The sequence below is a fragment of the Tupaia chinensis genome, unplaced genomic scaffold (genome assembly GCF_000334495.1).
Source record: "Tupaia chinensis unplaced genomic scaffold, TupChi_1.0 Scaffold143616_1, whole genome shotgun sequence".
NCBI classification, from domain to species: Eukaryota; Metazoa; Chordata; class Mammalia; order Scandentia; family Tupaiidae; genus Tupaia; species Tupaia belangeri.
Window position 1 is genome coordinate 336,870 of NW_006203464.1, and position 13,107 is coordinate 349,976.

The window sequence follows — 13,107 nt, forward strand, 5'->3', positions numbered from 1 at the left end:
TTTTTTTTTTTAAATATTACCTAACATTCATTCCCTGAGCCTCATCACAACATACTAAATGTGGTTTCCCATCTAGGATAAACTGCATAGTGGCCTAATCAAGCATGTTATCATCAATAATATTCCATTTCTACTTTCATACATATGTATACGTATATATATGTTATTAATCCTATGTTTGACCTTCTGCCCTTTCCCACTCTCCCATTACACTATCTCTGCTATATACAGTTGTCTTCCAGAGGAGTTATTGAAAATGTGATACATGCAAGTAAAGGGAGAGGGGCCATGAGTTTCAATTATCAGCTCATAAAGTTTTTAACAATAGGGAACATAGATTCTATTCAGGGTTGGATTAAGGGTGGGTCTCGTGCAGTTCCGCAATTGTAGGTGAGTCTCCATGGAATACAGTTTTAGGAAAGCGGTTCTGGTAAGCAGGGATGATTATTAGTTGATGCGGCACAGCAGCCATCTTGTGATTAGCGGGAATGGTGTTGTGGGGATCTGCAGCATGAGTTATCCTCGGGTATCTGGCTTCCTTAAGAATGGTAGAGTAGTTCTTGTTTTTCCCTGAGGTAATGCAGGGCTGGTAACCATCATCATCTCACTGTCCATAGGTAGAGAAAATCCTCCTATACAATATATTTCTCAATTGGTTTAAGACAGCTAAAGTTTCTTTCTGTTGCTTGTAATTGCAAGTTCTTAATCCTTGTTTTCGGCTTCAGTTTGCCACCTGCGGCGGGCGGCCACGCACAGGCCCTGCGACCACACGCCGGGCCCGGGTCGGCGCCGAGTGAGGGACACACCCAGCGCCGGAGAGAAAGCGGAGGCCGGCCGTGCAGGCCCGCTCCTGCTTCTCTTTCATCCTATTCAGCAGCCTGGCAGGAACCCTTCCTCCAGGGTGGGAGGTAGGCCCGAGAACTAAAGCACTTGGAGGGAAAGACCAGAAAGAAAATTGCCCAGACTTTAGAAGTAAGAGAAGGTGACAAAGAGGGAAATTTGCAACTCTTTTCTGTGTCTACTCCTGGAAGAAATCTAGCTAGGTCCCCTGCACCCCAGCTTTAGAGACCCCTTGGGAAGACCCACCTCCCTGCACCAATAGTTGGCAGCAATGACAAATACCAGCTCTGTCCCCTGCCAGTGCTCGTGACCCATTTGAAGTTATCCCCGCTACAAAGAAGGCGTTGGATGTCGACTATTAAGAGGGTCGGGAGAGTCATTGGCCCAATTTTCTTCCTCATTATTCTCATCCTGTCATTTCTGCCCCAGTTGCATCACTTCCTGGAGTGGCGACCTTGTGCATCTCTGAACCCCAGTTGTCATACCTCAATTATATAAGACCTTCGGGTTTGACCCACGACCTGGAAACCCCATTGTGAAGACAGAGAAGAGGTGTGGAAGACTGAAAGAATAGTTTCTTCATTTGTGTCCCATCTCCCCGGGGTGGAACCCCGAGGTACCGCCAGGGCAGGGCGCCACCTAGAGGAAGTGGACTGGTACCGCATGAGAATTAAGAAAGATCCCGTGGCTGCTTGGGCCTCCAGACTGTGGGAGAGAATGATTTAAAGAGATGGAGGGAGGCCACTTGGCTGGCCCCAAATTTGATCTACTTTTCCCTCTCATAAATCCAGCATGCACATAAATCTTAATATCTTCCTATCCCACCCATGCTGGGTTTCTTTTCTTTCTTTTCTTTTTTTTTTTTTTCCTTCTTCTTCTTGAAAATAAATAAATCAGTCTCAGTCATCCTATACCCACACCCCAGCCCCTGCAGTTCAGGGTTGCAGCCAGAAACTGGGTTACCAGAAAAGGCCCTCTGTCACATGACTCTCTGATGGTGTAGGTGCCTCATTCCAACGGTCGGTGGACACGGCAGTCCATTCCCGTGTTATTCGGGAGCTTCCCAGAGCGAGCAGCCAGAGCTGGACTGCCCAGCACATGAAAGCCAATCAAATATTGGAGGTCCAATAAAACTCAGCCATAGCTTGATAAAGTGGATCTCCCACTTACTCTGTTCTCAGCAAGCCTGGCTTCCTCACTGGTCCCACCTGCTTTGCCAACAACCCGTACCCTTCCCCTTGCTAACCATCTCTGGCGCTTTTGCGTCTTTTTACTCCTCCGCCCTCCATTCTCGTGAGAACTTACCAGTGCCAACTTCATGTCATAAACTAGTTCAAGCAGGTGTGCTGGGCAGAAAATAGCACAGGCTGTAGACCCGAGCTTTTATGTGTTGCATACTTCTTGGCAAACCACATCTGTGTTGTGTTCTGGATTTAGTTTTCTCATCTGTAAAATGGGGTTATCGTCCTTGTTAACTTTCAACATTTTTTAAGAAAGATTTTTGCCTTAGAGCGCACGTACTCACCAGAGAGACAGAGATACAGAGATACAGAGAGACCGGGGGTATCACCACTCCACAGTCCCTTCTCTTGTGACGTTGGGTTCTCACGCACACATACCTGCTGTGAGTTTAAGCTGCTGGGTCTGGGGCTTGAACCGCAGTCAACTATGTGAGAGTTCAGCGGTGTAACCATTATGCCATCTGCTGGTATGACAACATGTTTGTCAGCAATAGAATCTTTTAATTCAATGTTTTCAAAATGAAACCTCCAAATTTTATAAAGAATGAATAGTGGTCTTGAAGTTGGGATGGCCTTGATCTCTGGCTGAGAGAACACACCCTCTTGATGGGGCTAGAGGCTTTGCTGCTGAACTGTATCTAGTGCGCTGTGAAGCCCACCAAGACATCGTGGAGGTCCAGTTGAGCTCTGACTATCTGACATTTAAGAATGTGGGCTGATTCTTGGACAGGCTAAGCCTTAGCATCTCCAATCCAGAAATGAGCAGGTTGGCAGCAGATGACACAGAAGGCCCTTTAGATGCTAAGAGTCTATCATCTCTGATGTTTGCTAACGACCGAGAGGTTTGAGGGCCCCCTAGATGCATATCGTTTTGCAGACTCACGCTGCCACAGTACCGAGACCTGTCGGTTTCAGCTAAAGGCGCTGCAGTGGCAGGAGGAAGGCGCCTGGCTGGGGGAGGCCTTCCAGCACCTTCTTGGTCTACAGCAGAGGTCAGTCCGTCTGGATAACCAGAAAAGCCCAGATGCTCAGCAGAGAGAATGCACACCACCCTCTCGTTGGCTGAAATGTTGACTAACCTGAGACTGGCGAGTGGCTTTCACCCTTACTCCCTCTGCCTCCTGTCGTGTCTATCAGGTTTACCATCCAGAATTAGCTCCAGTGAGTGGATGTTGGGCCTCTTTGTCTTCTGACCTCATGAGGAGTGTGGGCAGGCCAGAGGAATATGGGAGTACCCCCTCGCACATTCTTCCTCTGGCAGAAAGGGACCCTCCCCTTCACAGATCATGGTCCTTCCTGGCCAGCACTGATGCCCCTCCGTGGCAGTCCCCTATCCAAGGTCACTCGAATGGGCTTGATGCTTCAGCTTTGGTCCCATGACTTGATTTGGGTGCAGGAAGATCCACGTTGGCCATTACACTCTCCCTGGATATATCCGTTTCCCTGGGACCTGGTGAAAGTAACCTGGTCTGTACTTCTTCATATCTGGGTCTCCCATCGTGAGTCTGAGTCATGGCAGTCTGATGGCTACCGGATGGTCACTTTCCCATCCTGCACTGGGACTTCCTGTGTTCTGCCTGGCCTTGAGTGTGTCGAAGGCTTTTGGCCATTGAGTGCCATACCGATAGCTGCTACCTCATTCACCACCCCCTATCCCAGGCTCCTCCAAACTCCCAGCAGCACACATGTGCCTTCTAGAGGCCAGTGTTCACTTCCCTCTGTAAATATAGACTCTGTCACAGTCTAAAATCACAGACTTTGAAGGAAAAGGACAAGGACAAGGATGCTCCGTGACATTGCTTCATTTCTTGCAGACTATGGGCATGTGCTGGTCCGCAGAGCTAAAACAGCTGGGGCAGAGGCTTTCACACTGTGTATTTTAGCTGTGGGACCACTTTTATTTTTTGAAAGGGATTTTTGCTGTAGGACACATGTGCTCCCCAGAGAGACAGAGACAGAGCAACAGAAAGCAATAAATCACCCCCCGGGGGAATGGCCCTGCCACAGTCCCTTCTCTTCCGTTCTCCTCTTGGGATTTTGGGCACACATGCAGCAGGTGTCCATTTTAAGCCACCCTGTCCAGGACTTGAACAGCGGTCAACTACATGGGAGTGCAGTGATGTCACCATTATGCCCTCTGCTGGTCCCAGGACCAGTTTCTTCAAGGAGAACCTTCGGAGCAGTGGTTTTTGTCAGACCTCGCATCTCACACGCTCCTGTCCCTGCTGTTCTCTCTCCTCTCTGACAATGCCTAGGGTCCTGAGCGTTCACTGGCCAGTGCACGGGGTGTGGGTTTCTATTCATATTCCAACAGCGGCCGGACTTCTGCAGGAGGAAGGGGTCAGGCCTTCCAGTAGTGACTCAGCTTCACCGCGTTTAAGCTCCATCTTAAATCTAATTCCCTGGGACTCCTGCGGTCTGCAGCCCTGCGTTTCTTCTCAGGAGGAGTTGCTAAAAGCCAGTGCCCTGTGTTGTCCCCAGGCCCTGAAGGACCCTACCCTGGCTGCCCGGAAGGACTTTCAGAGGGAGGCCGAGCTGCTCACCAACCTGCAGCATGAGCACATCGTCAAGTTCTATGGCGTGTGCGGTGACGGGGACCCCCTCATCATGGTCTTTGAATACATGAAGCATGGAGACCTGAACAAGTTCCTCAGGTAAGCAAGCCCTGCTGCCCCCTCACCCCCGTCTGCAGTCCCCAGTCCCAACTGGCTCCTGAGAGGCAGAACTCACAGCTCCCTCTCAACACGTCAGCTGAGTCTAAGAAAGGAGCAGCAGCTTTTCATTCTTTGTTTTTTTGTTTTGTTTTTGTTTTTGTTTTTTTTTTTTTTTTTGAGAGATTTTTGCTGTAGGGTACATGTGCTCTCCAGAGAGACAGAGACACAGAAAGTGAGAAATCACCCCCAGGGGGATGACCATGCTGCAATCCCTTCTCTTCCTTTCTTGTCTCGGGATTTTAGGTACACATGCACATGGGCCTGGTGTGAATTTCAAGCCACTCGGTCTGGAACTTGAACTGACTTGAAGTCAGCCATGTTGGAGTCTAGCTCCTTAACCACTGTTCCACCTGCTGGCCCCAACACCCTTTCATTTTTATGCAGTTGGCTCTGCCTTTGTCCCTGATTTCCTGTCCCTTTGTCCCTGTCATAGGATGCTATGACAAGTAACCTAACTCTTTTCCTGATTCCAAGGTGGTCTGAGAAGAACAGAGTCTGGGAGGGTTCCCTAATCTATAACTCATAGCTCCAAGATTCTAGAGCCACCCCTTGCCCCATGTTGCAAATAACATCTCCCCCTCTCCTTTGCATAGTGAGGCTAGTCCCTTACACCCCTCTGGGAAACTTTTCCAGAGACTGTTTACTGGGGAATAAGGAGATGCAAGGTTACAAAGTCATCAGGAGACAGAGATGGTTGAGAAAAAGGGGACAGATTTTCTTCAGGTAGTTTCTAGGCCTGAGCTGTCCAGTCCAGTGACCACCTAGGGCTCTTTGAATTTAGATTCGCACTGAAGTTAACTTTTAAAATTAATTTCTTGGTACACCAGCCACACTTTGAGTACTCAGTGGCTCATGTGTCCAGTGACTACCATATTGGACAATGCAGTATAGAACATTTCCATCGGGGTGGGCAGGTGTCATGGTGATTAAGGGTGCTGGACTCCCATGTGGCTGACTGCGGTTCGAGTCCTAGACCTGGCGGCTTGTTTCTCACTTTCTCTGTCTCTCTCTCTCTGTCCCTCTCTGGTCAAATTAAAAATAAATAAATAAATATAAAGATAAAAACATTTTTAATTAAAATAAAATTACATCAATAGAAATTCTATTGGCTAGCACTGTTTACGAAAGAATGGATTTATTGTAAAGAGGGTTTCCCCCAGACTGGACTTTTGAGAGCTTGGACTTGATGGAACTGGTAAGAGAATGGAAGCCCTCCAAAGTTCTGAATGGAGTTGCAAACGTGGATTTATCTTCCCCCAAGGAAACAGCATCTTATAACTAGAGCAGAGTTAGTACATTTCTACCTTCTATAACTGGCACCTCCAAATAGTCCCCCGATGTGGAGAGGGCAGCCATGTGTGAGGGTCTTTGGAATGCAGGATCCCAGGAAGCAGGTTGAATCCTCACGCCCTGGACACTGAAGGTGAGGTTTCTGCCACCATGCAAATCCCAGTCAATTCTGTGGCTGGGAATGAGATGTCCAGAGTGCAAATATAAGTTACAGAAGGCTTAAGCCTACTCACCCAGAACCAGTGAGCCTCTCCTGGGACGTTTAGTGGGGTGTCATTGTCTTGAGAGAATGGGAAGAGTAGTTACCCAGGAGTGGCTTGGAGGAGTTTGGATTTCTTCTGCTTCTATGCTGTGTTTCCAAAAAATAATGGCCCTGGAGGAAATGAAGTGTCCGTAGGATGTTTGGAGCCTGGTTGCATAACGAAATTGATTCCTCTCCTGGAGAACTCAGTCCTTAGCCTAAGACAGACTTGGGTGCCCATCATGGATTTGTCACATCTTAGTTACAGCTGGAACAGGTTATTAAACTTTAATTTTATCTCCTAGAAACCATCACTATTAATAACTGCTTTGCAGAGGGATTGCGATGAGCACTGAGTATATATGTGTAATATCTAGACAAGTTTTGCATGTAGCCGGGGGTCCAGCCAATAGTAGCCGCTATTAATGTTATTACTATTATTATTGGATGAGAAAAATAACATCTCCCCCTCTCCTTTGCATAGTGAGGCTAGTCCCTTACACCCCTCTGGGAAACTTTTCCAGAGACTGTTTACTGGGGAATAAGGAGATGCAAGGTTACAAAGTCATCAGGAGACAGAGATGGTTGAGAAAAAGGGGACAGATTTTCTTCAGGTAGTTTCTAGGCCTGAGCTGTCCAGTCCAGTGACCACCTAGGGCTCTTTGAATTTAGATTCGCACTGAAGTTAACTTTTAAAATTAATTTCTTGGTACACCAGCCACACTTTGAGTACTCAGTGGCTCATGTGTCCAGTGACTACCATATTGGACAATGCAGTATAGAACATTTCCATCGGGGTGGGCAGGTGTCATGGTGATTAAGGGTGCTGGACTCCCATGTGGCTGACTGCGGTTCGAGTCCTAGACCTGGCGGCTTGTTTCTCACTTTCTCTGTCTCTCTCTCTCTGTCCCTCTCTGGTCAAATTAAAAATAAATAAATAAATATAAAGATAAAAACATTTTTAATTAAAATAAAATTACATCAATAGAAATTCTATTGGCTAGCACTGTTTACGAAAGAATGGATTTATTGTAAAGAGGGTTTCCCCCAGACTGGACTTTTGAGAGCTTGGACTTGATGGAACTGGTAAGAGAATGGAAGCCCTCCAAAGTTCTGAATGGAGTTGCAAACGTGGATTTATCTTCCCCCAAGGAAACAGCATCTTATAACTAGAGCAGAGTTAGTACATTTCTACCTTCTATAACTGGCACCTCCAAATAGTCCCCCGATGTGGAGAGGGCAGCCATGTGTGAGGGTCTTTGGAATGCAGGATCCCAGGAAGCAGGTTGAATCCTCACGCCCTGGACACTGAAGGTGAGGTTTCTGCCACCATGCAAATCCCAGTCAATTCTGTGGCTGGGAATGAGATGTCCAGAGTGCAAATATAAGTTACAGAAGGCTTAAGCCTACTCACCCAGAACCAGTGAGCCTCTCCTGGGACGTTTAGTGGGGTGTCATTGTCTTGAGAGAATGGGAAGAGTAGTTACCCAGGAGTGGCTTGGAGGAGTTTGGATTTCTTCTGCTTCTATGCTGTGTTTCCAAAAAATAATGGCCCTGGAGGAAATGAAGTGTCCGTAGGATGTTTGGAGCCTGGTTGCATAACGAAATTGATTCCTCTCCTGGAGAACTCAGTCCTTAGCCTAAGACAGACTTGGGTGCCCATCATGGATTTGTCACATCTTAGTTACAGCTGGAACAGGTTATTAAACTTTAATTTTATCTCCTAGAAACCATCACTATTAATAACTGCTTTGCAGAGGGATTGCGATGAGCACTGAGTATATATGTGTAATATCTAGACAAGTTTTGCATGTAGCCGGGGGTCCAGCCAATAGTAGCCGCTATTAATGTTATTACTATTATTATTGTATGAGAACTGTGAGCCATAGAAGCTTCTAACCCAGGTGACAACCTTTCTCAACTAAGGATCTTTCTCTTGCTGTGCTCGCATTTTCCTGGGGGCAGGCGGGTGTGCCCCATTTCCCACTCCTCCCTCGCATAGATTCTGCAGTGCATTCAGCCCCGAGAACCACTAGCAGGGCTGAGGACAGCCCCTGGTGCCTCTCTGCACCGCTGCTGTGAAAGATAGAAGGGAAGAGGAAAGAAAAGGAGCAGAGGGCAGATGGAGAGGCTGGAGGAAAGGAAAGGCAGGGGGTTTTAAAGACGCAGAAAGTAAGAAGAAAATAACAAGTGGAACAAAAGCAACAGAAGGGAACACGTGCAGAGAGGGGAATCATTTCTGAATAGCATGCCCTGCCTGCCACCTCCGGGGCAGCCAAGAGAAGGACGTCATGCCTGTGAGTGCAATTCTGCAAGGACTCGCTGACACTCGTGGGACCTCTGAGTCTCACTGTGGGGTCCGTACCTGAAGCCAGCATGGGCGAGTCTGTCCAAATCAAGGTCCGATAGTCGTCCTGGGGCATTTTAAAAACACAGTTTGGGGACCAGCAGATGGCTTAAGGGTTATGTCGCTGGACATTCATGTAGTCGCTTATGGTTTGAGTCCTGGACCCGGTGGCTCAAAACTCACACCGGATGCATGTGCATGCATGCCCAAACTCCCTAGAGGAGAATAGAGGAGAGGGGATTGTGGTGTGGCCATCCTCCCCAGGGGTAATTTCTCATTTTCTGTCTGTCTGTCTCCCTGTCTTTCCAGCAAGCAGATGTGCCCTAGAGAGCAAAAATCCCTCTCTCTCTCTCTCACACACACACACACACACACACACACACACACAGTCTGGGCTTTAACTTCCACTATTACCCAGATTCCCAGTAGACACTCGAACATCTTCCTGGGTGTGTCAGTCAAGCACGAGCTTCTCCAGCACACTGTGGTGCTGGAAGCTCTTAGCAGTGGGCCACCTCAGCTCTTTCTGAAAAGTGGCTCACTGCTGCATTCACAAACACAGCTTCCATGTGCCCCAGGCCAGCCCCGCCTGCTCTCACATCTCCCCCATTGGGGTATGGAAGAGCAGGCCAGAGTGTCCTCTGCTGGAGACCGAGAGTGGGAACTTGGCTATGGACTCCCTTTCCTTGCAAGCTGGATGCGGCAGCTCCTTCTGAGCTCTGGGGTAGGCAGAGTCCACCAGAGATAGTAAAACAAACATGTCCATGTTTAACGGCGCCTTTCGATGGAAATCGGAGAAGCAGTAAAACAGGCAGAGGCCCTGCCAGACTGTAGGGCTCGTTGGCACAGAGCTTCATAAATAAGGGCCCTGGGTGTGGTTCCGGCTCGTTGGGTTTTCTGGAGAAAAAAGAGCGAACACTAAAAGTGACCGATAAGACAGGGCAAGGTGTTAGGATAACATATCCAGGAATTGATTTGGGCTGGAGGGGCTGCTGGGCCTCCTAGGCCTCTGATTCAAGGTTGGAAAGTCTTTCCATTCAGCCCTCAGTGCTGTGGTGGAGTGGTTAGGAGCTTGGACTCGAGGTCCTGCCTGTGCTCATGGTGGCCTGCTGGACAGCAGCATCAGCACCTGCAGCTGGTCCAAAATGCAAATGAATCACCTCAGCCTAGCCAATCAGAATCTAGGGGCGGGGCCTGAGAATCTTAACAAACCCTCCTGATGCTCCTATCAGAAGCTCTTTCTAGCTGCAGATTTGGTCTCAAGTTCTACCTCTCAGTTACCTGGATGACCATTCTGGGATCCCTGGGACTTTGGCCAAATGATCTGATCACTGTGTCTCAGTTTCCTCATTTCAAATGGAGGTCAGAAGATTTAGGTGAATGAGTATGTTTAAAACAAAGCAGTGCCTGGCATGTAATAAGGGCTGTGTGAGTATTAGTTGTTCCATGAATTATTCTGTACCAGGCATCTGACATTAGGAAACTCCCGGGTAACAGTAAAATATTAAAAAGAGACTTATTCCCTGCTCTGTTTGAGGATGTCTGCTGTCATCTTAGTTGGGAATCTGGCTGTAGAGTTTCACCCATAGCCATACTCAAATAATACAGTTCTGGGTAGCTAGAAATAGCCCCTAAACTGGCTGGAAAGGGAAGTTCCATTCATTTGTGTGAGACATTCCGGAGACCAGGCTAAGAAGGCCTTTCTCCTTGATCTCCTGAATTCTCTCTGTTCCTTCTCTTCTCCCCATCTCCTTGCAGGGCTCACGGGCCAGATGCGATGATCCTTGTGGATGGGCAGCCACGCCAGGCCAAGGGTGAGCTAGGACTCTCCCAAATGCTCCACATTGCCAGTCAGATTGCCTCAGGCATGGTGTACCTGGCCTCCCAACACTTCGTGCACCGGGACCTGGCCACTAGGAACTGCCTAGTTGGAGCCAACCTGTTGGTAAAGATCGGAGATTTCGGCATGTCGAGAGATGTCTACAGCACTGACTACTACAGGGTAAGGTGACTTTTCCAGAAGCAGCAGGATTCAAGAGCAGAGCTAGCGCCTTGCTTACATGTCTGTCATTGTCCATTAACCCTGTCACTCTGACACACACATAGACACCCATGCTCAGGCATGCACTCAACAGTTACCTTCTGGCTACCTCTGCATCTCAACATACCCGTTCATTATGTTCTTGACAGCCCCCTCCTCCTTTCCTCTTAGACATCAAGCTGGACTGTATCTGTACATTGCAATGATGTATGCACTGTGCTTTTAATTGCATCTATACTCATCCTTCATGCAAACGACTCATCTCTATACGTGTATGCCTAAACACTCACCTAGAAAAAGCCCAGCTTGGTACTTCATTTTAACATCTCCTAAGCCAGTCTTTGGTCTAGCCATACCCACAGCACATTCTTATTCTCTGAAATTCTCTTGTGGCCCTCGAAGGATGATCTTTTTTCCCCAAAGGTAGATCTTGATGAGAAGAGGAACCCAAAGTAAAGTAGCAAACCTGGTTCGTATATTGACAAGTAGATAATCCAGATAGCTTAGGAAAGAGGTGGAAAGAAAGCATGTTACGGTCGCCATCTTTGCAAAGATGACAGGTTAGGCCTTAGAAAAAGTTTTCTAGGGTCAGCCCTTGGTGTGGTGGTTAAGACAGCCAGTTATCACATGGCCAATTGTGCAGTTCAAGTCCTGGGCTTGATGACTTGGAAAACATGCTGGGCATGTGTGTATGCATGCCCCAAATCCCAAGATGAGGAGGGATTGCGGCATGGCTATCCCCCCTGGGGAGTGCTTTCTCACTTTGTCTCTCTGTCCCTCTCTGTCTCTTCTCTCTCTAGTGAGTGGATAAATTCTCTAGTAAATCTGAAAAAAAAAAAAGAGAAAGAAAGAAAAAAGCTTTTCGATTATGCAGGGAACCTCATGTTCCATTTTATTTCCATACTGTTGTCTGCTTTATATGAACAGGTATCTCATTTTGTTCCCAGATTTATTTTTTTCCCCTTAGTCTTTGGGGATCTCCTTCCCATGGATCACTGAATGGTTCTGATAGTGTTTTTTATTTCTGGGGAAAGGATGGTTATCCCAGAAAATGAAAATGTGGGTGTAGCCTGAGATGGGATAACTTCTTTTTTATTTAAAAAAGAATTTTTAACTTACTTTATCCATTTATTTTAATATGACCAGAGAGGGACGGAGTGAAAGTGAGTGAGTGAGAGAAAGAGAGAAAGCACGCTGCCAGGTCCAGGACTCGAACTGCGGTTAGCTATGTGGGAGTCCAGCACCCTTAACCACCATACTACCTGGCAGCCCCAAGATGGGGTAACTTCTACAAGCTGATGTAAAGGCAGTTGCCTCAGAGATATGGATGGTTTCCTTCAGGGACATTGAATAGGAGGAGTTTCAAAAGGTGGCATAAAGAGAGGGTAGGACGATGTTCTGTAGATCAAGGAGTATCGTAGCCCCTTTAGCTGCAATAACAAAATCCCGTAAACCATAACAGGTAGGTTACAACCATCAAAAGTTTATTCCAAGATCAGGCTGTCAATGGATTCAGTGTCTGGTGTGGGCTTGTTTCCTGGCTTGTAGCTGAACATCTTTTTGCTGTGTCTTCATGGGGCAGAGGGACAAAGGGACATTCTGGGGGCTTTTTCTTTCTTTCTTCTACTTTTTTAATTGCCAGAGGGAATGTGCACTCACCAGAGAGAGAGAGGGAGAAAGCAGCCTCCGGTGGGGTGTGTTTACTCCACCACAATCCTTTCTCTATTTCTCTACCCTGTTGGGATTTGGGACATGCACACACATACACCAAGGATGTTTTTCAAGCCACAGGGCCTGCAGTTGAACCAATGTCAGCCATGTAGGATCCAACTCCATTAATGACTAGATTAGGGCCAACCCTCTAGGGTCTTTTTTTTTTTTTTTTTAAAGGGTTTTTTTTTTTTTTTTTTTTCTTGAGGGGGCTTGTGCTCTTGGGAGAAAAAGGCATGTGCTCATAGGAGAAAGAGAGAAAGAGACAGACACAGTGAGAAGGGAAAGTGAGAGATCATTCCCCAGGGGGGATGACCATGCCACAATCCCTTCTCCTCCATGTTCCTCCTGGTATCTTGGGCACACACACACACACACACATGCACTTGGCATGCTTTTCAAGCCATTGGGTCTGGGACTTGAACTACAGTTGTCCATGTTAGAGTCCAGTATCATAACTGCTAACCATCTGCTGGTCCCTCTGGGGTATTTTTAATAAGAGCACTAACATATTCATGCAAGTTCCATCTTCATGCTGTACTCATTTTTTAAAGACCCTACTAAGACTCACCTTGAAGGTTAGATTTCAACATGGAAATTTGGTGGTGGTGGTGGTGATGGTGGGGGACACAAACAGTGTAAAGGGCATGGCACCCATGGATCTCATTTTCCTTGTAGAAATG

The 13,107-nt window shown here is 47.4% G+C and overlaps 1 protein-coding gene across 2 annotated transcripts in view; it reads left to right on the forward strand.

The window, feature by feature from the left end:
* The window catches only part of NTRK3 (neurotrophic receptor tyrosine kinase 3), a 359,566-nt gene that overhangs the window by 293,309 nt on the left and 53,150 nt on the right, over window positions 1-13,107 (forward strand). For both annotated transcript variants that reach the window (XM_006164381.2, XM_027766658.1), the window contains exons 13-14: window positions 4,563-4,735; window positions 10,432-10,675. In XM_006164381.2, the coding sequence (XP_006164443.2) occupies window positions 4,563-4,735; window positions 10,432-10,675 (417 nt within the window). The remainder of the gene's footprint in view (window positions 1-4,562; window positions 4,736-10,431; window positions 10,676-13,107) is intronic.